Below are 24,745 nucleotides of genomic sequence, written 5' to 3' on the forward strand. Positions count from 1 at the left end.
TCCATTATTTAAACCGTCCTATCCGGGGAAAACGTTCATCCGACGGTGATTTTCCTGGGCATTGACATAATATAATTAATCAACTGTGAATTAGGAGAGTGGCTCTCGCTTTTGTCGGGACATCGACGATTTCGGAAAAGTCATTGGAGAACAAGATGAATATTTCATATTTTCTCGCGGGATTAGCAATGATCATCTTCGATTATTCGTGATAGATTCGTGGCGAGTCATTTTTTTATTATCTCATAATTGAGTTTTACTGCCGAGTAATTTTTATATGCGTATAATTGTAGGTTTATCGCCGTGCACGCTGTGAAATTAGCGCGAGAACAAAATTCATAATTCTCATATAATAGTGTTCGTATTTAATAAAAGCGAGTGCAAAAGATTACTTTGACAAATCATTGTGGTCACCGGAATAGTTATCACCGAAAATATAATATGTTTAATAATTAATAAAACGAAGTGCTTCTAAAGAAATTTTAAGCTATAATATACTTCGTTATTTAAAGAAAAGATATTCATTATCGTTGATCTAGATTTGTTGTCGTTTTATTGCTAATCTTGCAATATATATATGTCGCTACATTTTGCCTCCAAGTGAATTATTCATACATATATAAGCATACATATAAGCAAAAGTAAATAATAAATACATAATTAACTTTATAAACAGTACATATATTAATATTAAATTATTATCAAGTAAATGTGAAATATATCACGTGAAATATTCGTTGAAACGATTTAAAAACTGTGAGAGAAATTTTTGGTTACAAAGAACACTGCAGAATTGCCACAGATTAAATCTGTGGAATTGCCGTATTAGTATAACCTAACCTAACCTAACATAATTTTAACCTCAACTTGCAGCTCGCAGTTTCGTCCGGCTGTCGTAAATTTGCACCGTGCACCGTGCGCCGTGAGCCGTGCGCGATGTCAGGCGATTCGCCGACGACACCGGCCGCGATTCCTATGTCGATTCGCTTCATCGTCTTCCACGTGACACTCACCCCCGTTGCCGGTCCCCGATCATGAACGCGGGATACGACGAGGATCTGTCGGAGAATCGGTTCCTGCAGGCTCTCCGGGATGAACACAGTGCCATGTTTCTGCGGGCCGTCCAGGAAGGCTGGATCATCTGCGTTCCGCGCAGCGACAGCTTCGCCAGCCGCAGATTGCAGGAGAACGAGGTGAACGCTCACATCCTGGTTCCTGGACAGGACCTCTCCGTCGCCCGCTTCAGCAGCTTGAGCGGCAGGGAGATCCTACTCGAGGACCGGGTCCTGCACGTCAACCACAACGACGTGGAGCAGTATTCCTCGCGCTTGCTCTTCGAGGAGATCTTCTACAGCGATGATTTGCGTAAATATCGTGTATGGTAAGCTGATACTTGAATGATACAATTTCGGATCATTCGGATGTTGGCTTGACGTTGTTGTTGTGACCCGTAGGTGCATCGAGCGGCCCCTGGAGGCCAGCATGTGCGTCTCGGACGACTGCGTGAGCGTGATTACGAATCTCCAGGAGGCTGTGAATTTTCTTCAGGTGGAACTGCCCGACAGGCAGCTGCGCAACGACTTCGAGGCCAAGATCAAAGACTTCCTGTACATTAATAAGAATCTAGAGCGTAAACCGTTGCAGGTGCAAAGGGATCTGGTGCATGAGCTGTACGCGAGTTGCCTTGAGATGCTGCTGGAGAACGCGTCGTTGAGAGAGAGGGCTCCGGGCAACAAACAGTATCAGTGGAACGTCAGGGTGTCGCTGGAGACGTACGTTCTCTACGCATTGAGAGATGTCCTGCTGAAATCATTGTCCGCCTGTACTGCCATAGAGGATGCGAATCTGAACAAGATTATTAGGAATTTAGACGGGATCCAACTGAGCGATCTCCGAGTACGATCGGACTTGCAGTCCCGGGTCCACGGGGGAAAGGTAGAACTGTCGCGATTGGATTGCTTCGTGACCGTGCTGGGCAAGATCGAGTGCCTCAGAAGGACCGTGAATTACGTGTCGCGCGGAACGTCGTCGTCCGTCACGTCGGACGATCTCCTGCCGGTGCTCGTGTTCCTCGTCGTCAATGCCGGCCTGTCGAACTGGACGGCGCAGCTGTGCTTCATGAGACAATTTCGTCTCTCCACAAGCTCTGCTTATGAGGCGGACGAGACTGGGTTCTTGATAACTTCGCTGGAAGCCGCGATCATGCACATCAAATCCGGGGTAATTTACGGTGAGGAGAAATGCGCGAATAATTTGGAAAAATATGGTCAATTAATGAATAAATCGGAACGTTCGTCTGTCGGTTATTTGTTCGCGTGCATAAAAAACGGCAATCTGTCCGAGGTAAAAAGAATCTTGACTTACGACGGATCCAATCAGGTCAACGACGTTACGCTTTGCCATCCATTGTGTACCTGTGCGTCCTGCGAGCGAAACTGGACGAGGCAACGGGACCTAAAAGCGTATCCCAAGGATGACAAGGGTCTGACACCGTTGCACGTCTCTGTGCTGCACGATCAGATAGTGATCGTGGACCATCTTCTCGACCGCGACACGGATATAAACGCCGTCGACTCAAACGGCATGACTGCTCTCCACTACGCCTGCATCAAGGGTCATCAGAACATCCTGCTGCTACTGCTGCACGCGAACGCGAATCCCGCGGTGACGGACTCGCGGGGAAACACGCCGTTACACCTGGCGGTGGACCGCGGTCACGAGAGCTGCGTGAAGGCGTTACTGTACCTGTCGGAACACATGAGGATGCCGATCAACGTGAGCGTCGCGAATGACAACGGCGACACGCCGCTGCATCTCGCGGCCAGATGGGGATATTGCGCGATCGTCGACATCCTCCTGGAGTACGGCGCGAGCTGCAAGATTACCAACAAGAAGGGTCAGAGCCCGTCGATGGTGACGTACAGCGAGACCATCGCCGAATCACTCAGATGTAACGCGACGTCGAGCAACATCTGCCACGACGTTGCCCTGTCTCAGCGGCGTGCCCTGGCACAGCCTCGTCAATCGGTGCCCTTTCAGCAACGTCGCTGGGCCACGTTGGAGAATAAGAGCCTGTCGCATCCTAAGAGCTACGCCAACGCGATGCAACATCGTATGATGGATAAGCTATTCGCCGCGATAACCGACGGCGACGTATGCCTGGCGTGTTACTACCTAGGACTGGAAGTTTATCGCGAGCGGGCGCCAGGCGCCCGTGCGAATCTGTGCCATCACCCACTCTGCGACTGCGAACGGTGCTCGGCGATCGGCGAGGGTAAGCTGGAGCAACGGCAGCGGCAACGAGCGCTTACGATCAACGCCTGCAATGGCCTAGGCGAGACAGCGTTACACGTGGCGAGCGCGACCGGTCGCACCAGGATGGTCCAGCTGCTGCTGGACGCCGGCGCGAACGTGAACGTGACGACGAGGCCGGAGGGTCGTACCCCGTTGCACCTGGCGTGCCTCAACGACCGCGTCGACGCGGCGAAGCTGCTGCTGAACTGCGCAACCTGCGACGTGGACGCCAAGGATCACAACGGCGACACGCCGTTGCATCTGGCGACCGTGGCCGGCAACGTCAAGTCCGTCGGCCTGCTCATCAGACACGGTGCGTGCACCAACGTGCGCAATTTGCAGAACAGGACACCGCTGCGCCAGGCGGAGGAGAGGCTGTCCCTCGTCTTCTCCGCGAATCGCACCGGTATACTGAAGATTCTGAAACAAAACTCGGCACAGCCAGTCAGCGACTGACCGGCACCAGCCATTCCGCTTCCTTGTGTCTTAAGCTGCTCTGCCTTTTCTGTGTCTTTTCTACTTACCTCATAAATTAGTCAGAACAGTTTTGCTAGAAATAGCTTTAACGTAATACTCACATAATTTCTTCATCTGATATTTCGTTGCAGCGGTTGAACAAAAGAATTGTCCATTCAGACTTGTGTTCCAATATATTGTAAATTATACTAACAATAAGAGAAATCTCTGCACAGAAAGACGATGATTAATTTTTATTCTATGAGTGATTTTGTTTGTATTTCTTTATTATACGTATCTTATAAATGTGTGATTACCTGTATCTTGTAGCATAATTCTAACTTGGTTAGAATGTAACTTAACTTTGCTCTAACATATGTTAATTGCAATTCTAAAATTAAATCTCATGCGCATCTTGATATATTTTTTCCAAACTGAACGAGATTTCTTTTTGAGAATCGCTTGCGTAAGTTGCACAAATTGTACACACCATGCCGAGCAATATTAGTGAGATTAACATTAGTAAATAAGTAAGACAAACAGTGCAATATAAGTCAGGTTACAAATATATAGTCTTATATATTTTATATAATATAATCAGAAGCTATAAAAATATATATTTAAAGGAATAAAACTTGTAAATTATTTGTTTTGTATGAAATAAATAATACGTATATGTATTCGTACAATTTGTGCTTTATTTATACAACTAGACACTACAGACGCGCGCTACGCGCGCGCTATTTATCTTTAACATTTCACTATTAACCCTATTATACACAACTGTCAAAATATACAATGACAGCTGCAAATGAAGTAAGCGCAGCAAGAAAACCAATCGGCATCGCGGAAAAGCGGCAACAATAAACTTCACATCTCCTTTTTAGAAAAGGATTTAGATATTGTAACTCGAGGTGACAAGAGAATTGTACAGAGTAAATGCATAAAAACTTAATACATTTTACACTTTACAATTATATATTTTTAACACACATGTATATGTACTCAGTCAGACAGATAGTAATCGAGCATTTTCTGTGTTTTTTGCATTCTTCCTTTAGATTTGACCAACCACAATATAATGGCACTTTCAACTTCCAATGCTGTAGTGTTTATATGGACTTTCATTACAGATTCTGAAAAAAAAATTAGAAAAAATTTGTTTAAAATAAAAAACAAAATGACATTATTTTATCAAAATTCTTGTTATAAATATAGTTTTATAATATATTTATATTATATATATAAATTTTAGAATTCTTACTTATTATTATTTGAGAAATAATCAAATCAGAAAAATTTTGTTTCCTTTTGAATCCTAGCCAAGAGAATTATGCAGCCAAGATATCAGCGAAAATTTTCTCCATTATTCTTTTAACCATAATTTTAACATTCATTCCTCCAAATCTTGAAAGTTCCATCACATTAAAAGTAAGTACTTATATTATTATATTATTAAAATTTATCCCAATAACTTACAACTTCTTTCTTGCTTTTTTCATTTTTTAAATAATCTTCCACATTGTGAAGTTCTTCCATTGAACGTATGGGAAATTTAAATTTTTCAAATAAAGATTCTTCTTCCATTACATTATTCATCTTACGATCATTTAAATATTTCAATATTTGGTCCATTTTCCAATTGATACTCGATAGTGTCCCCAGTATCTGTTTTTCATAGGATTCATCTGAAAATTAAAAAGGAAATGTAATGACTAATAAGAATAAATGAGAGATTCATAACTTCTATTTTATAGAATATAATTTAATAACAATTTTAATGATATTGAGAAAACTGTGTGAATTAGTATGTAATAAGAAATATTTAATAGTTAATACAATACCTATAGAAGTGTTTTGAGGCTCAATGGTATTTGGAATTTCTTTTGATGTACCTGGCACTAAAAAAAATTCCTATGAAGTTTATACAAAAAAATATGAATATTTATCGCTACGGTGAATATCGGAACACATGAGGTCTGTTTTTTATCGCTGCACTGGGACTGCACGGACTGCACTAGAACTTCCCTTCAAGTCGCTTTCGCCAAATTGCAAACAAAGAGTCACAAGAATTGACCAATCACAGTCGATTATTCTCTTCAAATTCGATTGTGCGTGGTCAATCTTGCGATTCACGACTTTGTAAACCAGCACTAATGTATGTGTATATGTAGACATCTGTAGTTTCAAGCTAGGTTGAGATAGGTTTGGGATTATGATGCACAATGGAGTATCTGTCAAGAGTGTCAAGCAATACATTCTTTATATTAACTTGGAGTTTCGTGATTTCTCCGGTATGTCTGTGTTTCGCATTATTTCTACTTTCTCGGTTGTCATTCTTTTTTTCGTATTTTAATGTGATGTGGTGATATCGTGATATCGCGAAATCACGATAAACGTTCGTAGAAAATGTCATGCTTTGGATGTCGATAGAATTAATGTTGCATGAAAATGTTTACGTTTTAATTTATAATTTTTCTGACTTGTCTATAAATTCGATTTTCGGTTTCCTTGCATATATATATTTTTTCAGACTACTGCGCATTACTGTGTATGGGGCTTATGTGAATCGTCACAGTATTGTTGCGACGAAAATGTATGCTGCAGCTACAGAGACTACGACATATGGATCACTGTGTAAATGTGTCATAAAATAGATTTGAATTTGGTAAATGCGTCATACTTTACAACCATTAAGATCTAACAAAAATTTTTTCAACAGGGTCATCATAGCTGGAGTTGTAATTGGGATGATACTGGCTGGTACATGTCTTTACTATAATCTATGCCGTATCTACCTTTATCTACAAAAGAGATACTATGGCATCAGTTCCGTGTCGATGCCATCAGAATTTGATTCCGATGGAAAATCAATAAAACTATCATTTCAGGAGTAAATACAATTAAGTGACTCTCTTCATCATACCAAATATGTAAAATTCCACCTTTAATTATAAATAACAGTAAATTAGGTAAAATTATACATGTCTATAAATTTATTCTTCTGTGTTGAAAAAATATACATATCGAGAAAATTGCATCCACATTCTATATATATTTCTACCAAGTAATTTGTATTCAGTTGATGTTTTTCTCGTAACTTATATAAATTTTTATTTGCTGCTTATATTACGACAATTTAAAGTTTGACACACTTCTGACAAACAAGTCCTATACATAATCCTATATCTCATCTATACTATATTTCCATTCGAGTATCCTATCGCTAATTTTAAAGGCGTTCCAATTATCATTGATCTTTGATACGCGAGATTTAACGTGCACAGCCTCGCAAATCTCCTTTGTATCCTCGGGTATGAAAAAGTCTGAAAGTTTCGGTACTACATCTTTTTGCCGTGGTTCTGGATCTTTACTTCGCATAACGGTTGATGGCAATTGTCTTTCATCTATACTCAAATCCACTAAATTTTTGTAAATTGCTTCATCCAATGGAAAATCGAGTGCCGTGGAAATCTGTGACAAAAAGATAAACATTTTCCAATGTATACATATGTATATGCACACGTAGGGCCAATTTATATAAAGATTTACCTTTCCGTTTAGAAAACTCTTAAGCGTAGATGACAAATGACTGACATCTGTGACAATCTTCTGCTGCTCAAGTTCTTTCAGTTTATTTACAGTACACACGATAGAGTTGTATTCCGGTTGCGCCAAATCTTCTACGGTAACATCCGATGTGACGGTACGTCTTTTATTTCCATCACTTGCTTTTGTATTCTGCTTCTTGCGAAAAACTCCTGGCCCCACAGATGTTTTGATCTTAGGGCCCGATACGTTACGTAAAACGATTTTCTTGACTGGAGATATTTTATTTTTTGCCACAGTCTTGTAACGCGACGTAACACGAGATAGGGTAGTTGCAGGTTTTGCATTAAGAATTCCCCCTTGTATCATTGAATTCCTCGTTCTTTTCATAATGCTTGGTGCAGATTGCGACTTCGTCATGTTTGACCCTTTAAACGCTGGTCTTGCAACGTTTACTTTTTCCTTACAACCAGCCTGCAAAATACCTGTAAAAAGTTTAGATTTTAATTGAGTAATTGATTGTATCTTGTTGCGAGTTTTCCGTTCTTGTTTCGTTGACATTTAATTTGTTTAAGGGCTAGATATAGTTCTTTTCAATGGACAATTACCTTTATTTTCTTTCCCCTTTTGTTGCAAACACTTTATGCGCTCTCTCGAAACGTCATCTCGTGGATTTTTATCAAGTTGCAACATTTTACAACTCTTCCCTGTATTCTGAATACCATTTGCATCACGCAAAATCATTGTGCTCTCGACTTTTGTCACATTTTTATCAGAGAAAGATTTATCCTGGACATTGCCACATGTAATGCTGCGACATGAGGAGTTGTCATTGTTACAATTACTCAAAGACACATCTTTGTCACCAACACTTGTGGATTTTGTAGGATCTACAATTCTGATGGGCTTTTTAAGAGATAAGATTTCCTTGATTCTTGGACCATTCGCTTGCACAACAGTCTGTTTTTTACAATGTTCAACGATCTCCTCCTCGTTTTGCCCGTTGTCGGAAAATTGACAGAATCTAACTTTCGGTCTTGAAATTATTTTAATATTATTCGTCATAGCGAGATACCGTTCGTATAAATTTCATGTGACATGTGACTTCGCGATTAAATTAAACTAATAATTTGAATAAAAATATTCCTTTTAACGAGCGAGTTAAACGTAACGTCTCAGAGTCTCATATAATATGGTTATGGAAAATATTGTCCGAATCTCTAAAATTTGTGATAAAATCAAAATACCTTTTGCAAAATGTTTCACTGTAAAATTCAAATTTTATCTAAACGATCTAAACTAAACTATAAAATATATACCGACACGACACTCACGACAGCCACAGTATAACCAGGGGCTGCGTTCGGAAACCTCACTCGGGTTGACTCGGGTTTCGGGTTCGGGTGCACACCAGCGTCGTTCTGTCCTTGTTGAATTTTGAGTAAATAACAAAGATAGAACGACGCGGTGTACACTTGAGTAAAGTTTCTGAACGCAGCCCAGTAGTGTCACTTAAGCAGGGCACACACACTTTTCGTAGAACGTAAGGCCCCGGACACACACTTTTTCGTAACAGTAACAGTAGGATTTCGACCAATCGTGTTACTCGATTCGGGAACGTATGGCCGTATGTTTTCGAATCGAGCAACGCGATTGGTCGAAATCCTAGTCCGGTATTCATAGTCTTCAAGATCGTCTTAAGTAATGTCTTAAGACGCTAATAGGGCTCTGTGATTGGTTCATGACATCATAAGATTGAACTTAAGACGGTCTTAAATAACTATGAATACCGGCCCTATACTGTTACGTTCTACGGAAAGTGTGTGTGGCCAGCTTAAAGGCCATTGCACGTAACAAAGTTTTAGTCGTAATCGTAAGGTCATAAGAAAATAGACCAATCACACTCGATTATTCTTCGAGCGCGAGGAGAATAATCGACTGTGATTGGTCAATTCTTGCGATTCTCTAAAAGCTGTTCCGATTTTTATGTCTATGGTGTGCACGCGATGGATAATAAAGTTGGTAGCACTGTATATTAAACGCCTGGCCTGCCATCTATGCATGCCAAGCTTCAATTTGAATGAAGATTGTAACGATCTTCACGTGTGTGTCTTAATTTCAGTTTAGCGTCATAACACTCTCATCGAAGAACGAGGAATTGCTCTCACAATTGTTGCAGCATTCTCTTAATCGACGGAAAAAGAGCGGATCGACTTATATAATAATGAAGCCCGCGTAAGTATTGTAACGTAAAATGTAAAATCAAGTCTGAGGTTCCGTTCAAGTACACGCATGTGAATTTTAAGAGAAAAGAAATAAAGAAATGAAAGATTGAGATGGACCGACGTAACAAATGTTCCAGACGCCCGAAGACTCCAGCCCGTAAGCCAATCGGTCGGCCGAAGGGATCTAACATGATACCTACAGATCCCGTGCAAGTTTATTGTCGTTTACGGCCCATGCAATCTACGAAAGATGTATCGTGCATGAGAGTCACGTCTGATACGACGGTGGTGATAACACCACCGGAGTCATCAGCCAACTTTCGTACTACAACTAGCAAAGAGATACAAACGACGTTCAGTTATGTATTTACGTCCGATGTGAAGCAGAGGAAGATATTTGAAACAGTTGCCCTTCCCCTGGTTGAAAATCTTATTCACGGAAGAAACGGTCTCCTATTTACATACGGTGTGACAGGTAGCGGAAAAACTTATACGATGACCGGGGAACTGCAGGATGCTGGTATCATGCCTCGGTGCTTGGATGTTATTTTCAATACTATCGCGACGTATCAAACGAAAAAGTTTGTCTTTAAACCTGATAAATTAAATGGTTTTGATGTGCAAAGCGAGGTTGACGCTATGCAGGATAGGAGTCAAGAACTGTTGCAAAGAACTGGGAGACCCGGCAAACGGTAAGCTTTTTCCTAATACTTAATACCTAATAGAATTCTCGATAGAGATAGACGACAGTCTTGCTGTGTTAGATCACATAGGTGTTAAATAACGTTAAACTGATATCACTCATGAACGTACATCCAATAGGCGTAAGGTGGACAGCGATGGGGATAGTAATCCGACGGTAGCTCACGAACGTAATGAATCGCAAAGCGTGGCGGTTGACACGGATAATGTGTATGCTGTATTTGTCACGTATGTCGAAATATACAACAACAGTGTATACGACTTGTTAGATGAGGATGATATCAGAAACAACAGGTAAGAGCATCGCCTGAGGAAAACAATTTTTTTTTGCAATCTTGTTATGTGTTTTTAAAGCACCTATTTATTTCTTTAATTTATATTTAACATAGGACACTGCAGAGTAAACTTGTTAGAGAAGACGGCAACAAAAATATGTATGTACATGCCGTCACGGAAGTTGAAGTAAAAAGTGCGGGGGAAGCTTTTGAGCTGTTTCAACGTGGACAACGGAAAAGACGCGTCGCGCATACGGAAATGAATGCAGAATCGAGTAGATCGCACAGCGTTTTCACCATCAGACTTGTACAGGTAGTACACGCTCTTTTTGAACCTCTTGCTACATCAGAGTGAAATACAATCGCTTTAATGATTACAATGATTACTCTCCTGCATATTAGGCACGTTTAGATCCCGAAGGCGAATATGTAATGCAGTATAAACCGAACGTGTGCGTAAGCCAATTGTCTTTAGTAGATTTAGCAGGCAGCGAGCGAACGAATAGCGCTAAAACTACCGGTCAACGTTTACGAGAAGCAGGTGAGATGGCATCTGCACATTTTATTTGTCGGATTCGTAAAATTTATGAAAACCTTCAAACAATGTGTACATGTATAATTGTGTGTAGGAAACATTAATAACTCTCTAATGACCCTGCGATCGTGTTTGGAAATTTTGAGAGAGAATCAGACTCGGGGTACAAATAAAATGGTTCCCTATCGAGATTCCAAGCTTACGCAGTTATTCAAAAACTATTTTGATGGGGAAGGACAAGTCAGAATGATAGTCTGTGTAAATCCAAGAGCGGACGATTATGACGAAACAATTGTACGTCGTAAGATACTATGTAATATATCTATAAAGAAATATAAAATATCAATAATTTTTACAAAATATTCTGTTTGTGTGTAGCAAGTCATGAAATTTGCGGAAATGACTCAAGAAGTGCATATCACGAGGTCTAATCCTGTAAAATTTGACCTCGGTCTCACTCCTGGCAGAAGACAAGTGAATAAGGTAATGGCTGTAACTCGAATAACATTTTACAATTCTGAAATGTGCGCGCGCATGAGAGTACAAGTTTCATCACATTTTCAGATCAAGGAAACGAGAGGCAAATTGGAGAGAGGCCGAGTGGAAGCCGTTGATTTGAACATTGACATAGGTCCAATGTACAGGTGTGTTGCAACTTGAACAGCTATTATAATTCAAATTCCCCCCCTCTTTTTTCCCATGATGTAATCTAATGTTTTTATCACACTTTCATAAATTTTAGTTTGTTCGGACGCTTTCCTCAATTGGAGACTATCACCTCGGACAATGATCAAGTAATACTATCTTTAATACAATTCTTGGAACAACGTATCAACAAGCGCAACATGCTTCGTGCGGATTTACAAAAGAAACGTAAGACATACAATTTTAGCAAACTTATCTCATAATTAGCTAACTAACAAAGTGCTATGACGCGATGATGATGATAATTGACATGTACATTTTATTTATAGAAGAGGATTTTAGACGGATATTAAGGGGAATAGAGCAAGAAAATGGAAGTTTAAAAAGTGAAGTAGTTATGTTGAAAAATGTAAATACACACCAGGAAAAAAAGATATCGGCATTAGAAGGACACCTCTGCAAAACAGAAACGAAAATCAATATTCTTTCACGTGAATTAAACAATGCTAATGATATGGTGCGAAACTTACAGCAAGAGGTGAGATTCGTATGCGTGCAATGTATTCGTTCGCTCGTACACAACGTTAATTTAAATTTAATATATATATACGATGTTCGTGCATAGGTGAGAGATCGGGAGTTGGCATTAAATCAACGTTCAATAGATAAGCAAAGAGTGAAGCAGAGATATAATACAAAGATGCGAGTCGAGACAAATAAACTGACCAGAGAGTTAGAAATAAAACTGCATCAAGAGCGCGAACAACTTCAGGTAATTATTCTGACTTTATATTTAATATTTGTTTTTAACTTTTGCGCACATTAATAAAAAAATTTAATATGTCATTAATATATTTAGAATCAAATGAAGCTTCAAGAAGACAAGTTACGTCAAGTAAAGCAAATTGTCGGCGACAATAACATTAATCCTGCCTCATCGAGAGACCATGCTCCAGAGTTGACAACGAGAGTGGTCAGTCCTGATAGAGATAGAATATCACGAAAGGTTGCCTATTATGTAATTACTCTTTTCTCTTAAATATCTTTATATCGTCGTATAAACTTGAAAATTTTTGTATGTATAAAAAAGTTGGGGAAAGGGGGGAAAAATAACAATTTTGTTATATGTAGGATAGAATAGCCGTTTCGAACCCGAGGTATAGACGATCGCAAAGTGCCGACAGATGGATCGATCATAGACCTCAGACTCTCGTGCCAATCGGGACTGTACTGCAACCACTGATGCAAAGACGGCGAAGCGTAACGCAACTTACTTCCCCGAAAGAAATTACGGATGGCGCGTCTAGATATTGTCTTGTCGCACAAGAGCACGATACGGACGGAGAACTTGAAACGAAATTATATAAGGTTTCGCAATTTATGCATTCAGAGAATGTTGTTGACACGTGCAGTCTTTATTATTAATATACACAAGTTCAAGATTTCTTTTTTTTCCTTAAACAGGGCGACATACTGCCAACGAGTGGTGGTGGAGCACAAGTAGTATTTAACGATATGGAGTGTCTGAAACAATCGTCACCGAAGGCGAGGAAACGTACTGGACCTCGTGAAGAGGGAATGGACCAAGTAGATATTTCCACATCAACGGAAACGAAAAGACCACGAGTAATACCCTCGTAACTGAACGTGTCATTCATCATGATTTACTCGAGAGCGTCAGAGAAGTGAGATATCCGTGTAAAATTTTTCCTTCGCATTATTATATAGCAACTAGCAACTCGTATAAGGAGAAAAAAAATTCGTGACGTGTGACGAGACGTATGATATATTTCATGTATACATATCTTTTTACTTCTTCTTACGACCTAATCAAATCGTTATATCGTAAATCTCTATATTGCAATTATTTTTATTGTTTTTCAACAATATTCAAGATAAACAGCATTTGTACATCTAACATTCGTATGGGATGGTCATTACAGAAACATGTGGAAATGTATGAATATTATTATAATATTATACATCGATATATATGTATATGCTACCGTAGCCATTAATTATTAAGACGGGACGCTAATATAAAAATAAAAAAGTCGCGATGTAAGTGTAAAAATATATGTACAATTTTAGTATGTGTTAAACATCTGTGGCATTATTATGGATTATTTAAATTGTAAAGATGTATGTGGGCGAAGGGATGGATCTGGTAATGACGTAGTACCCGAGGTATTTCTTCGTAAGTTTAAAAAACGGCCCTCTTGCTTCGAGCTACAATTATATGATTTATATGTACATGCAATCGCAGTCAAATTTTTTCGTCAAATTTTCTCTGCTTGTTAGCGTTGCTCTTGCGACTTACCGATTTACGAGATTCTCATTACTGCTTTCTTTTACAAACGTTACCAATCCGTATGAATTGTGTTTATCCAATGTTCCATTGTAAACTAGCAAGTCGTCCACTAGTATCTACAAGAAACGAATGATTTCAGTACAATTGACAAATTGGAGAATTATCAGTCAGAATATACTTGTATATTGACGTAATTTATTTCTCTTACCGCAAATTCTTTAACTCTCCTTTGTGGAGTCTTCCCATAATTCCAGATTTTGATCATTGATACCATAATGGGATGATAAAATATTAAATACACACGATTTGTCTGAAAAAATGATAGAATATTAAATGGCGAATAACTGACTATCATCTTTTTGACGGTTTATTTTCGTTTACTTGTCCGGGAAGTATAGGAGCCAGCCAGGCATGCCGTCCGTCTCGAGTATCGTTTGTCCCATCGATAAGTTTGTCCGGTGTACGAATATCGTTATCTATTCCTTCGATTATGTTAACGCTTTCAGGAAATGCGGCTACGTCTAGTGAAATATGATCGGCATTGCTTAACCATAATTGGCTTAACCATTGGTGGTGGAAACATAAATTATATCGATGGAAATAATTTACAAATGCAAATTATAATTAGAAATTCTTTTCTCTTTTTTTGTCTTCAGAGAGGAAAGTGTATAAAATCAAGTTGATAATTTTGTTATAGCGTATAATAGAATTTATATATCTTTCATATAAACTTTCGTACAAACTGAACATACTATCTGTAGTTAACTTTATCTCGTTTCCATAATTGTCATATATCTGTATCCCATTGAGACCAACGTAGTAAGAATCTCCCCATGTAGAGAAAATTATTATTTGATACACGAATCCTCGCGGCATTGACGGAGCTTCGTAGTTCGAATCCAAAGGCTCGAGTTCTGAAAATCGTATACGACACATGAGCATTTTCCTGAAACCTGTATATACTCTTCTTGCACGCTGCCGTCTCTAATGACACGTACCTTCGGGCGATTTAATTGAATCAGTGATATAATCCAAAAAATGTTCTTGAGCAGGTGGTTTAAGGAAACTGATTTCTTGGACAAAGTCATAATGGCAAGATCCCGGCGCGCGTCTCAACAGGAAGCCGTCGGCATTCTCGTCGGCATATAATTGTTTACCGTCTAATTTAATTAGTAACTGTTTTACCTGTGCAAAGAGAATCTCCCTCTCGTTTAGCTGGCCGTTGCGTTATTGATAATAAGTTTTTGCGTTTGAACAATTGTATACATCTTACTCCGCAATAAGATAACTCCAAGGATGCGTTGTAATTCCAAATCCGCATTCTCGTTAGGTACACATCCGTATCGAAGGTAACAGTTATAGTGATCCTCTTATCTAACGTCAGGTCCGCTAGCCACATGCGATCCATTTCAGTTGTAACATTGTGCCCATCGATCAGTCTCGTTAAATGCGTATCGGCCACATTACAATGCAAATTGGCGTTTATCAACGGGACTGCTGTACCTTGATCTCCGATTAATTCTATACCGGTAAGGCCTACAAAGCCGAAGCCGATGCCGATAAAGATTCCGATTCGAGAGTGCATGATAGATTGCAGCGTTATCTTATTTAATGACGCTACTATTATTTACTTACCAACCAAATCCTGTGAACCCCAATTGGAAATAATAATTAACTGAATCTCTCTGCATGATAGAGCGGTAAGAGTGCAGGTATCGTGAATTTTGCTATCGCTATACAAGCTGGGAGAATTCTCAATAGAATCGTTGCTTTTACGTCTCGCTGAGGTAATCTAAAAAGATCACCTAGTTGTTATATCTATCTCGTTGTGTGTTACGTCATGCGTGTGCATTATTTTAAATAAATATATCGACGCGCGTGGCTCTCTTACATTGTCACTGGTTATCGTTGCCGTTATTGGGCGAATTATTTCTTTCTCTTCGCAATCGGACATCCCATTATTGAATTCTATGAACGTATTATCATGTTTTGATATCAATTCCAGAATATTTTCGTCCGTCGTAAATAATATAGTCTACATCAGCCAATATTTTTGCGCATTACGTATAAAATTAATTTCGTATAAAATTTATTATTATGCGTGACAAAGAAAAGAAGTTTGAAGACTGAGAATACTAAGGTACTATAAGCGTACGTATTAAATTAATAGATCACTATTAAATTAATATAGTGACACGCACAATTAATGTTTCTATGATATTAAACTATATAATTTGTTAGAACTATATATTTCATAATTTGTGATTTATTTGACAAAATTTCTTACATCGCCGAAGGAATCGAGGCTACCCATGTCGTCTCCTGAAGCTTTAGCGATTTCTCCGTAAAAGATGATAATGTCATTCAATTTAATAATAATATCTTTGGCTCCTCTAAAGGAATGTATTCTGGATTTATTGTAGTTCTGGAAGAAGAGAATAAGAAAAAGAATAATTTCAGATCGCGGTGAAGTGTACTTTTATGCACGTACGCACGCATTTTTTTTTTACATCTACAGATTAATTATTTTACGACAGTCATAAAATAGGTAAGGGAGCCTTACCCATATCCTGATCATTGCTATAGTAATCGTGAATTCAAATATCATGTAAACGTAATGATGGTCGCCATTCGAATAAGGTGTTAGCCATAAATTTGCATCGTCTCTCGTTCGATTAATACCATTAATTAAGTTATTTATAATATGAGGATCACGATCACGATCGTTGTTCAGTGATTGACTAGCGCCTGTCGTGTGTGCACGTATCTCTTTTATTCTGGCTGGTTCTCCAGTATTTGAGAAAATTTCGATACCATTGAGGCCTACGTAATGTTTGTCACCCCAGGTGGAGAGAATATCAATGATCAACGAGTCTCCGGACGGTAGTTCAGGAATAATAAAATTTTTGTAAGGTTTACCTAAAATTATTTCACTAAATTATTTGCATATTACGAGGACGCAGAAAAATGCGAGACTTTAACACGTTAACTGCTATGACTGTGGGGCGTGCCGTAACAGCCGGCGTCATCGAAATCTCTTAAAACGTTTGTAAGTATAATATAGTTAAGTGTGTGGTGTCGTCTGATATAAAATTTTTAAGTGACATAAATAAATAGTTGACAATGTAGCAATGTAAAGTAAAAAGTGCGCTAAACTTTAACACGGTATAATACTCACTCGTGACGATATTCGTTTTTGTTTAATCACATTACGCACATTTATTATTTGTCATTACGTGCTCGAGATAATGAAAATTTTACTTTGGCGTACAAAAGGTAAGATGCAAAAAATACTACTTGCTGGGTAGACAACGACGCGTTAATGCTTCTATGCTTCTAACGTGTATAATATAATATATATGAAGATGAAGGCACATATCTACTTATGATTTCAAAATGAATGTATGTCAATTTGCTACAAGGCTAATTATTATTTAACAAATAATTTAACAAAATCGTTTTCACACACAAAGTAATTGGTACGAGATTTGAGAAAGCTTCCCGATACCGACCAGATGGTAATGTCGACTTTTCTTCCTTTTGCGTGCTAAATGCAGAACTGTTGGAACAGTTGTCATCTGACAAATGTAATCGTGTATCTGCACGATTCGAGACATTTGGTATTTGATGCTCGAAGTAAAATTCTTCTTCGTCCAAATAATTTTTATTGGAGCTTGCCAAGCTTTGGAGCGTGTCGCGCTTTTCCATCTGTTTCCTCTCCAAACATGCATCAAATCCATGAAAATCGTTCTTTGTACGATATTTCGTATTTAAAACGGCCGAACAAGCACGTGTTTTTCTCCGCTTAACTTGTACTTGTTCGTTCTTCGGTGTATTCGGCAGTGATTTACTTGCGGACGTTTGTAATTTAATATCAGCATCGATATAAAGATCGCTTAAGCTTGCGCTAGGTTGTTTATCTCTATAAATAAAAATACTACCAAAATGAAATGTTTCACATTACTACTTACTGTACACACCGCTGTATGAATAACTCTTTAAACAATGTTGTTTTATCATATACATAGATCTCTTACGTATCATCTTCTGTTTCGACGGTGATATTCTTAAAACCATGCTGGTCATCGATTAAAAATGTTTCCATTTGTAGCGATTCGGCATCGTTACTTATGCCAATTCTTTCTATATCGCTAATACAAAGGATTAAAAAGGCAAGAGTAAAAAAAAGGGTAGAAAATAATCAATACTGTCATATTCATTTTTTAAGATGTGAGAATAAGTAATATGTAAATTAATACTATATACTCGGTCATCTCCAGTAACCACGATGGCATTTTAAGCGTGTTGGCAGCCAAGGATGTAGTTTTACTCTCCGTCTCATCATATGTAACATTATCCATACTTTATTTTCTCGTTTCGTCGCTGATAAGATCCTCGGTACGCCACAACTCGACCACTCTTATAATAATAATAATGGATCGCGAAATTCATGCACACACACACACGCACACACGCGCGCCACACACACCCACACACACACACGTACAATCTATTATTTATACTTTATTGAAAAGTTGCCAATTGCAATTTTTTCACGTTCGAAAGACGTACGCCTATTAATTTTCATGACTGCACAGATTCCAAATTGTTTAACTAGATGTTCAATACCGATAATAACCGGTCAGAGATCAGAGTCGGAGAAACACTTATCCATTGTCAGCTCGTTCTATTCTCGCTTTGTTTGCTATCGTCACCATGGAAACCCAGGAAACCCTTCCTGATGTGACTTTAGATATGTAGAAGCCTATGCAAGCCTATGCCTATCTGCCTATACAGAATTGGCCTGCTCTTTATAGCTGAACTTCTCTTGTACGATATATATATCTTTTATCTTTTTCTCCCCACATGAAAAGAAAAAAAGAAAAGATGATAAGATGACCGTGCAAGAAGTTCAGCTAAAAAGAACCAGACTTAATTTTACGTTACAGCGTAACGATTAATGCGCGCGCGCAACTCTAATACTGTGATAACAAGTCAGTTTTATCAAATATGAGAAGCAGTCTTTGGCCAATATATAATATTTTATTTCTTACTATATTTTACAAGTATTACACTCATTTCGGGAAGTATATGTCAATGACAGCGATGCTACATATGTTACTCCACGTTACTTTGGTCCACGAATTATACAACAACAAAAATAGACAGCGAATAACTCGTAACTGATCATCATTTTGTACTTTGCTTGTCCTTGCGATGTCACGGTATACATGTATCGCAAATTAATATCTTTGTTACATCAAGACTTTCGTATTTTAAATTGTCAGTACTGTACATTCTATACATGTGTGTGTGTGTGTGTGTGGATGGTGTGTATATGTGTGTTTGTGTGCGCGCGCTACACGCTATATACATACAAATCAAGAGACACGGTAGTGTCTCGCTTCAAGTACACGCGGAGCGAGACCGACCGTTGACTCTTTTACGCGACGCGATAAGTAGTATTACTATACATATTAATTTCAAATATACAATTAATGTGTACACATAAAGAAGTACAAATTAGAATGTTTTGTAATATATGTTTATAGATGCACATTACAGATGCACAAGTTATTTTATGATGTATAAACATATTGTAATATGACTGTTACAATTACCACAACTATATACTGAATTGCCTGATTTTATTCAATTGCGTCCGAGGATTGTTCAAAAAGTCCATATTCTGACCTATATCCGGGAGACTTTCTGACATCTTCTTATCATAACTTTTCAACGTAGTCCTTTTCTACTTCAACGCACTTGACCCATTGGTGCTCCAGCGCCTCTTGATGCCTCTGGCATAGAAATCTTTGTTCTGATTGTCCAACCACTTGTTAACAATAGCCATCACATCTGAGAATCGGATCTCAAATTTCTCCTCCCCCCCCCTCTCTCTCTTAATTCTCGTAAATGTGCTGAGAAGACATGCTTTTCAGGAACAGATATTTTATGAGTGCATTTTTCGCCAAGTAACGCTTATCACATTTGCACAAAAAGAAAAACTTAATCAATGAGGCTGAAATTTTACAGGAACATATAGAAAGGATATGTACATACTAAATACCACCGGAGTCCCTATCTCACACCTGCATGTAGGTCAGAACATGAACTTTTTAAACAACTCTGGTATATCACATAGTATTTTTGCTTTTTCGTGATTACATACTAAAATATTTGCCAAAGTATTGTATAATACAAATACAACATTCAATTCTTTTTTCCATCACAAAATTTAAATGGCGCGTGTTGGAAATCCTATATTAGATAAAGATGCGAGTTTAATTTAATTTTGGCACAATAAATCTGCAAACAGAAAGACTTTTAGTAGATAATAAAGATGTGTATTCAGTCAACTTGATTTCCATTTGTCGCTAAGCTAATACTAAGTTAATCTACATTTTATATAGATCCTAATGTAGAGACTTTTATCAAACTTATGAAGTATAAAACAAAATGTTTTTCCCAAAAATATTCTATAATATTCTTGCATTTGGAAAAGTACAGACATGATACAATTTTCTTTTTTACAATAATTTGGCATCGTTCATGAATGATATCGAGACTAATGGATACATTAAATCGAATACGAAAGATACAACGTTCGCTATAAATGTATATTCAAACTCGTCATGTAATTAGCAATAACTGACTCATATTAATATCTCTGCTAATGTAATATCAGATGTTTTCTTTTGTTTAACACACAACACATTCATAATATATGAATAGAGGCCGTCTTATATGACAGTCAGGTACTTAAAAATCTTCTTTTTCCCTTTCTTTTTAATACATATACACAATTCACTAGTCTTCTTTATATATTTACACACTCTGTGTGTGCGTGTGTGTGTGTATGTGTGTGTGTGTGTGTGTGTGTGTGTGTGTACGGTTTTAGTTTACTGACATTTGGAATAATTATAAAAAAATGTCTAGCTGTCTAGCACGGGCAGGTACAAATCACGATTAAAAAATAAATTTGTTCTTATCAAAAACTCTGAATAGACATAAATTAAAGGTAGATCTGTCTATCAAAAGATAAAAGAAAATATACAGAGTTTACCCTTTAAAACTGGGAATGAAACTACATTTTAGAATCTTTAGCATTTGGAAGAAATAGTGTAGAAAATAGTATACAATTCCAATAGTATACAACTCCTACAATTCCACATGAGGCTTTAGTACATTAGATAATTGTGGCATACTTGTGCCAGATGGTCCAAGAAGATTCGTCGGGCCTGTTTCAGGAAACACGTGGTTCAGAATCGCATAGTAGTGAAATCCAGCCGCCGCAGCTACGAAAAGATGCCAGATTGCGTGAGCGCAAGGTATACGGCCGTCCGATTTGAAAAATACTAAGCCAAGAACGTATATCAGTCCACCCAGTTTCAATTCCGTAATATTGTAATAGTTATACTGTAAAAAGATTTATCGTCAATTATTCGATGTACCTTTAATTAATAAGATTATTCGAAGCCAAATTATTTGAAATGTATCTATCTTGCTCGAGCGAAAAGTTTTCCGTTTTCGTGCTCTTAAAATGAGAGATTCAATGTGGGTAATCCGAAGACAACGTTACTCGCTACTTACAGCATTAAGGATCGCGACGCTAGGTCCAATACCCATAACCACATAGAAAATAGTTTCGAGCATCTTGTATCTCTCGTGAAAGATCTGCTGGTAGAGGATACCTATTATAGCCATGATCCAGACGACATATCGCATCGCGAACAAAAGCTCGTCGTCTGGGAAATGTTCTATATTTAACCATGGAAAGTAACTGGCCGCTATGAAGATGTAAATCATAGCACGATCGCAACGATGCAACGCATCTTTTAGTTGTCTAAAATATCATACGCGATGAATATTACCTCGTTTACCATGTTACGTGACGCAAGTTGTCGAGAGAGAGAGAAAAAAGGAAAACTACGTGTAAGTATTAATTGTGACAATGAGTAGGAACAAGTGATTATAAATAACGGTCAAATAAGATGTAATTGTGTCACCTGTTGTGATTGCAGTAGTGCACACTGTGGAAGAAAGTTGACACTGCAAAGACAAGGATCAAGGAAGTGCCGTATACGCAAGCGGAAACAAACTGAGCCCATGTCGCTGAACGCCGTACCAGTTCGATACTGCCAATTACCGAAGGTACAATCCATATTCCGTGAGTCGCCACATTTGCCATATGTTCAATGGATGTAGGAGTATACGCCTCGTTTGTGCATGCTCTCGGATTCATCCACTTTATCCTGCAAGTACATTCACAGTTGCATATCTCGTTTTCAGGTTGCGCCTCCTCTTTTTCCGTTGTAAATACTCCGCGTAGAAATTTTTCATAAACAAAAATTGCACATCAAATTATGGATAAATTATTGAAAATAATGAAATTATATACGTTCGTACAATTGGGCTGTGCCGTTACATGCGAATATTGCGAATAGACATTGACAACATAAAAACCAATAAATATTCTATGCTACTATGTACAAATTTATTTCATCATAAATCGACGTCGAATGAAGCAAATGGCATATTTTGCCGGTCGGCGCTGACGCGACAGGAAACCATTACATCATAAGAAATCATGGAATATGAGCAGTTGTTACATAAAACGAAAGAGGATTACCTAGTTATTACGCAAAAGACTATTTAGTTAAATCCGTGCAAAGCAGATAATGAAATTAAAGAATTATAAAAAAATATATACTATATACTATGTTACTATGTAGGTTTTGATTACACGTATATGGTACCTACAGTACAGTAGTAGATTAAAAGCATAGTGAATGATGAAATGGTTAAGTAATACATTCCTGGCATAGAGCTTAAGCTTATTTTTCCAATTCCATAAGCGTTATCTCAAAGTATAAAATACATGGTGCGCATCGAGAAAAAGCGTACATTATATCTATCTATTATATGTACATACACATGTGACACACACGAGTTGTTATATCAACTGCGAGATACCTGCTTGCTGAACTACTTTAAGGAGAGAGGAAACCTGTAATCCACCAAGTAATCCACGCTACGGCACACAGGATTTCTTCCCGCGTCTTCATATCGGTAGAATGGTAGAAGACGTCGCGCAGAGTACGCCGCATGCCGCTCGAAGATGCCGATCCTCTCTATTTCTACTCCTACAAGCGGTGCTAGTACATTCCGTTAAAGGTTTCACTCTACCTTAAGCCTTAAGGCTTCGTATAGGCATGCTTTTCTATCATTTTTAAGCTCGAGTAAAAGCCATACGGTTGCAAGGAAGGATTAATGGAGAAACTGAACGCGACAACTGAACGCGGAATTGTTTGATTACATAATAATAAAATGTCGAGATTAAAGTGCACAATATATTTCTCTCTGTCTCTCTCTCTCTCTCTTTTCTCACGTATTGCGAAAAATGCGACTGGTCCTTTTTGTACATCATATCCTGTACAGAGAAGAATTCAATTCTTAACTACTGTAGCTATGGCAAAACGTGGTATGCATGCATATAACGTACATTTATCACAGCTGTTTAGTGACCCGTGACCCGTGACCCGTAACCCACGACTGGGACTGGGACTGAGACTAGTGGGTAGCCCACAATCAGTAGCAAGGTAACAACTACTCTCGCAGAGCTTTATGACTGATAACAATATTACAATAACTGTATAAAATATAGAGACAGCGATACCACATATATCACTTGGATTTCTCGCGCACGTTTACATACACATAAGAAGTACAATACGATCAAGTATTAATCGCGGTCGTCGGTTAGACTGACCGCGTCAACATCATCAATACATCATTGACTCATGCATGCACATATAAATTACTTTGCGTATGAACAGATGCTACATGCCAAACGTCCAGACGAATTCCAAGGATGCAAAAATGCAAAACTATAATGAGAGGATAAAGATTAAAATATTAAAAAATGAGCGGGGAGAGCGGATTACCTAGCCTAAACCTAACCTAATCTAACTTAACAAGATGGTAATACCAAATGGGCTAGCAAGCTTTAAAGGGGAGCCCCAATCCAAAATTCTTTTTCTTCCGTTTTGTATATATGCGAAGTGACTCTAGTCAAAGTTAGAAAAACTGTATGTAATAAAGATTAACATCGCCCACGTTTATGTTTACGTTTATAAAGGTAACATAACGAGGCGCGTCTCGAAAGGCAGACATAATAATAAATAACATAATAAAAAGTAGGATTTCCAACACTTTCAAAACTCAGCTTTCGGCGGCGCTTAATTAATACTCCATCTCTATAGTCCGTATTCGGGTATCTTACTCTTTGATCCGTTGTAGTTGCAGGAAATTTTTGATAGATGCTGTGACAAACTGACGAAGGCAGGTACCGTCCATGACGTTAGATCAGTTGCAACGGGGCGAGATTTAATAATCCAACGGTAGAGAGATCTGATCGGCCGATATCCCAGTATTCTCAATATTCCCAATCCCGACGAGTATCCGACGAGTCTCTCGGTCTCGGGTAACGTGGTTAACGGCGGCGTAACAGCTGCCGGAGCAGCTGCGTCTTCCATCGCATATCGCTAGTGCCCGACTCGTAACGACGCGTTACGCTCGACATCGAACTGGAGAACTGGAGACTCGTTTCGTCGCGTTTCAGCCCGCAGCCGAAAATCCTGACGAAGGCGGCCACTCGCCCGGGTGCGCCCAGACTGCCCAGCACCCACTCATTCACTCGTTCGCTTATACAATAGCCTATATTCTAATACCGTACCGAGTACCGACACTA

At 38.5% G+C, this 24,745-nt stretch overlaps 6 protein-coding genes across 12 annotated transcripts; 3 read left to right on the forward strand and 3 right to left on the reverse strand.

The window, feature by feature from the left end:
- Positions 1-53: 53 nt before the first annotated feature.
- LOC112462112 (ankyrin repeat domain-containing protein 27-like) lies at positions 54-4,381 on the forward strand. 2 transcript variants are annotated; one of them, XM_025027707.1, is made up of 3 exons: positions 54-357; positions 874-1,381; positions 1,455-4,381. In XM_025027707.1, the coding sequence occupies exons 2-3, from the start codon at positions 1,035-1,037 to the stop codon at positions 3,748-3,750; spliced, it is 2,643 nt and encodes an 880-aa protein (XP_024883475.1). In that variant the 5' UTR covers positions 54-357; positions 874-1,034; the 3' UTR covers positions 3,751-4,381. The 2 variants fall into 2 exon arrangements, with proteins under 2 accessions (XP_024883475.1, XP_024883476.1); XM_025027708.1 differs by lacking the exon at positions 54-357 and having other exon boundaries at positions 1,280-1,365.
- Positions 4,382-5,932: 1,551 nt separating this feature from the next.
- LOC112462099 lies at positions 5,933-6,731 on the forward strand. The gene is made up of 3 exons (XM_025027684.1): positions 5,933-6,044; positions 6,284-6,387; positions 6,473-6,731. Exons 1-3 carry the CDS (start codon positions 5,976-5,978, stop codon positions 6,645-6,647), a joined length of 348 nt encoding a protein of 115 aa, XP_024883452.1. The 5' UTR covers positions 5,933-5,975; the 3' UTR covers positions 6,648-6,731.
- Positions 6,732-6,771: 40 nt separating this feature from the next.
- Positions 6,772-8,648, reverse strand: LOC112462098. Its single transcript, XM_025027683.1, has 4 exons — positions 8,634-8,648; positions 7,908-8,335; positions 7,303-7,784; positions 6,772-7,224 (listed from the first exon to the last, which is right to left on the reverse strand). The coding sequence occupies exons 2-4, from the start codon at positions 8,041-8,043 to the stop codon at positions 6,934-6,936; spliced, it is 909 nt and encodes a 302-aa protein (XP_024883451.1). The 5' UTR covers positions 8,044-8,335; positions 8,634-8,648; the 3' UTR covers positions 6,772-6,933.
- Positions 8,649-9,247: 599 nt separating this feature from the next.
- LOC112462109 (kinesin-like protein KIF23) lies at positions 9,248-13,355 on the forward strand. Of its 2 annotated transcripts, none has more exons than XM_025027701.1 (14): positions 9,248-9,534; positions 9,662-10,216; positions 10,347-10,520; positions 10,616-10,814; positions 10,904-11,042; positions 11,131-11,330; positions 11,415-11,519; positions 11,601-11,680; positions 11,779-11,909; positions 12,011-12,219; positions 12,307-12,453; positions 12,541-12,699; positions 12,813-13,049; positions 13,146-13,355. In XM_025027701.1, exons 1-14 carry the CDS (start codon positions 9,524-9,526, stop codon positions 13,320-13,322), a joined length of 2,523 nt encoding a protein of 840 aa, XP_024883469.1. In that variant the 5' UTR covers positions 9,248-9,523; the 3' UTR covers positions 13,323-13,355. The 2 variants fall into 2 exon arrangements, with proteins under 2 accessions (XP_024883469.1, XP_024883471.1); XM_025027703.1 differs by having other exon boundaries at positions 12,541-12,687.
- A 94-nt stretch (positions 13,356-13,449) lies between these two features.
- On the reverse strand, positions 13,450-19,308 carry LOC112462110 (protein KIAA0556-like). 3 transcript variants are annotated; one of them, XM_025027705.1, is made up of 14 exons: positions 18,259-19,308; positions 18,030-18,143; positions 17,505-17,914; positions 16,556-16,911; positions 16,280-16,417; positions 15,884-16,027; positions 15,628-15,784; positions 15,266-15,495; positions 14,991-15,177; positions 14,745-14,906; positions 14,374-14,513; positions 14,201-14,302; positions 14,002-14,108; positions 13,450-13,910 (listed from the first exon to the last, which is right to left on the reverse strand). In XM_025027705.1, exons 1-14 carry the CDS (start codon positions 18,351-18,353, stop codon positions 13,805-13,807), a joined length of 2,448 nt encoding a protein of 815 aa, XP_024883473.1. In that variant the 5' UTR covers positions 18,354-19,308; the 3' UTR covers positions 13,450-13,804. The 3 variants fall into 3 exon arrangements, with proteins under 3 accessions (XP_024883473.1, XP_024883472.1, XP_024883474.1); XM_025027704.1 differs by having other exon boundaries at positions 15,266-15,528; XM_025027706.1 differs by lacking the exon at positions 15,884-16,027 and having other exon boundaries at positions 15,266-15,528.
- A 139-nt stretch (positions 19,309-19,447) lies between these two features.
- LOC112462081 (monocyte to macrophage differentiation factor 2) lies at positions 19,448-24,364 on the reverse strand. 3 transcript variants are annotated; one of them, XM_025027642.1, is made up of 6 exons: positions 24,278-24,364; positions 23,498-23,882; positions 22,969-23,425; positions 22,002-22,247; positions 21,586-21,838; positions 19,449-21,411 (listed from the first exon to the last, which is right to left on the reverse strand). In XM_025027642.1, exons 4-6 carry the CDS (start codon positions 22,235-22,237, stop codon positions 21,154-21,156), a joined length of 747 nt encoding a protein of 248 aa, XP_024883410.1. In that variant the 5' UTR covers positions 22,238-22,247; positions 22,969-23,425; positions 23,498-23,882; positions 24,278-24,364; the 3' UTR covers positions 19,449-21,153. The 3 variants fall into 3 exon arrangements, with proteins under 3 accessions (XP_024883408.1, XP_024883410.1, XP_024883409.1); XM_025027641.1 differs by having other exon boundaries at positions 22,969-23,882; XM_025027640.1 differs by lacking the exons at positions 22,969-23,425; positions 23,498-23,882 and having other exon boundaries at positions 19,448-21,411; positions 24,278-24,351.
- Positions 24,365-24,745: the final 381 nt, after the last annotated feature.

This window comes from Temnothorax curvispinosus, unplaced genomic scaffold, assembly GCF_003070985.1.
Source record: "Temnothorax curvispinosus isolate PA1 unplaced genomic scaffold, ASM307098v1 QBEX01011966.1, whole genome shotgun sequence".
In the NCBI taxonomy this organism is placed as follows: Eukaryota; Metazoa; Arthropoda; class Insecta; order Hymenoptera; family Formicidae; genus Temnothorax; species Temnothorax curvispinosus.

Excerpts from the sequence above, each read along its gene's own strand:
- LOC112462112 (XM_025027707.1), top strand. The coding sequence starts at position 1,035 with ATGAACGCGGGATACGACGAGGATCTGTCGGAGAATCGGTTCCTGCAG. Across the intron at positions 1,382-1,454 it reads TTGCGTAAATATCGTGTATG|GTGCATCGAGCGGCCCCTGG; the intron begins GTAAGCTGATAC and ends TGTGACCCGTAG.
- LOC112462099 (XM_025027684.1), top strand. The coding sequence starts at position 5,976 with ATGGAGTATCTGTCAAGAGTGTCAAGCAATACATTCTTTATATTAACT. Across the intron at positions 6,045-6,283 it reads GGAGTTTCGTGATTTCTCCG|ACTACTGCGCATTACTGTGT; the intron begins GTATGTCTGTGT and ends ATATTTTTTCAG. Across the intron at positions 6,388-6,472 it reads TACGACATATGGATCACTGT|GGTCATCATAGCTGGAGTTG; the intron begins GTAAATGTGTCA and ends TTTTTTCAACAG.
- LOC112462098 (XM_025027683.1), bottom strand. The coding sequence starts at position 8,043 with ATGATTTTGCGTGATGCAAATGGTATTCAGAATACAGGGAAGAGTTGT. Across the intron at positions 7,785-7,907 it reads AAAGGGGAAAGAAAATAAAG|GTATTTTGCAGGCTGGTTGT; the intron begins GTAATTGTCCAT and ends AACTTTTTACAG. Across the intron at positions 7,225-7,302 it reads AGAGTTTTCTAAACGGAAAG|ATTTCCACGGCACTCGATTT; the intron begins GTAAATCTTTAT and ends TTTTTGTCACAG.
- LOC112462109 (XM_025027701.1), top strand. Across the intron at positions 10,815-10,903 it reads TCACCATCAGACTTGTACAG|GCACGTTTAGATCCCGAAGG; the intron begins GTAGTACACGCT and ends CCTGCATATTAG. Across the intron at positions 12,454-12,540 it reads AAGAGCGCGAACAACTTCAG|AATCAAATGAAGCTTCAAGA; the intron begins GTAATTATTCTG and ends TAATATATTTAG.
- LOC112462110 (XM_025027704.1), bottom strand. The coding sequence starts at position 18,353 with ATGGATAATGTTACATATGATGAGACGGAGAGTAAAACTACATCCTTG. Across the intron at positions 17,915-18,029 it reads GTCGAAACAGAAGATGATAC|AGATAAACAACCTAGCGCAA; the intron begins GTAAGAGATCTA and ends TTTTATTTATAG. Across the intron at positions 14,109-14,200 it reads GGAGAGTTAAAGAATTTGCG|ATACTAGTGGACGACTTGCT; the intron begins GTAAGAGAAATA and ends CGTTTCTTGTAG.
- LOC112462081 (XM_025027640.1), bottom strand. The coding sequence starts at position 24,351 with ATGGACGGTACCTGCCTTCGTCAGTTTGTCACAGCATCTATCAAAAAT. Across the intron at positions 21,839-22,001 it reads CACTACTGCAATCACAACAG|ACAACTAAAAGATGCGTTGC; the intron begins GTGACACAATTA and ends ATGATATTTTAG. Across the intron at positions 21,412-21,585 it reads GCGTCGCGATCCTTAATGCT|TATAACTATTACAATATTAC; the intron begins GTAAGTAGCGAG and ends ATCTTTTTACAG.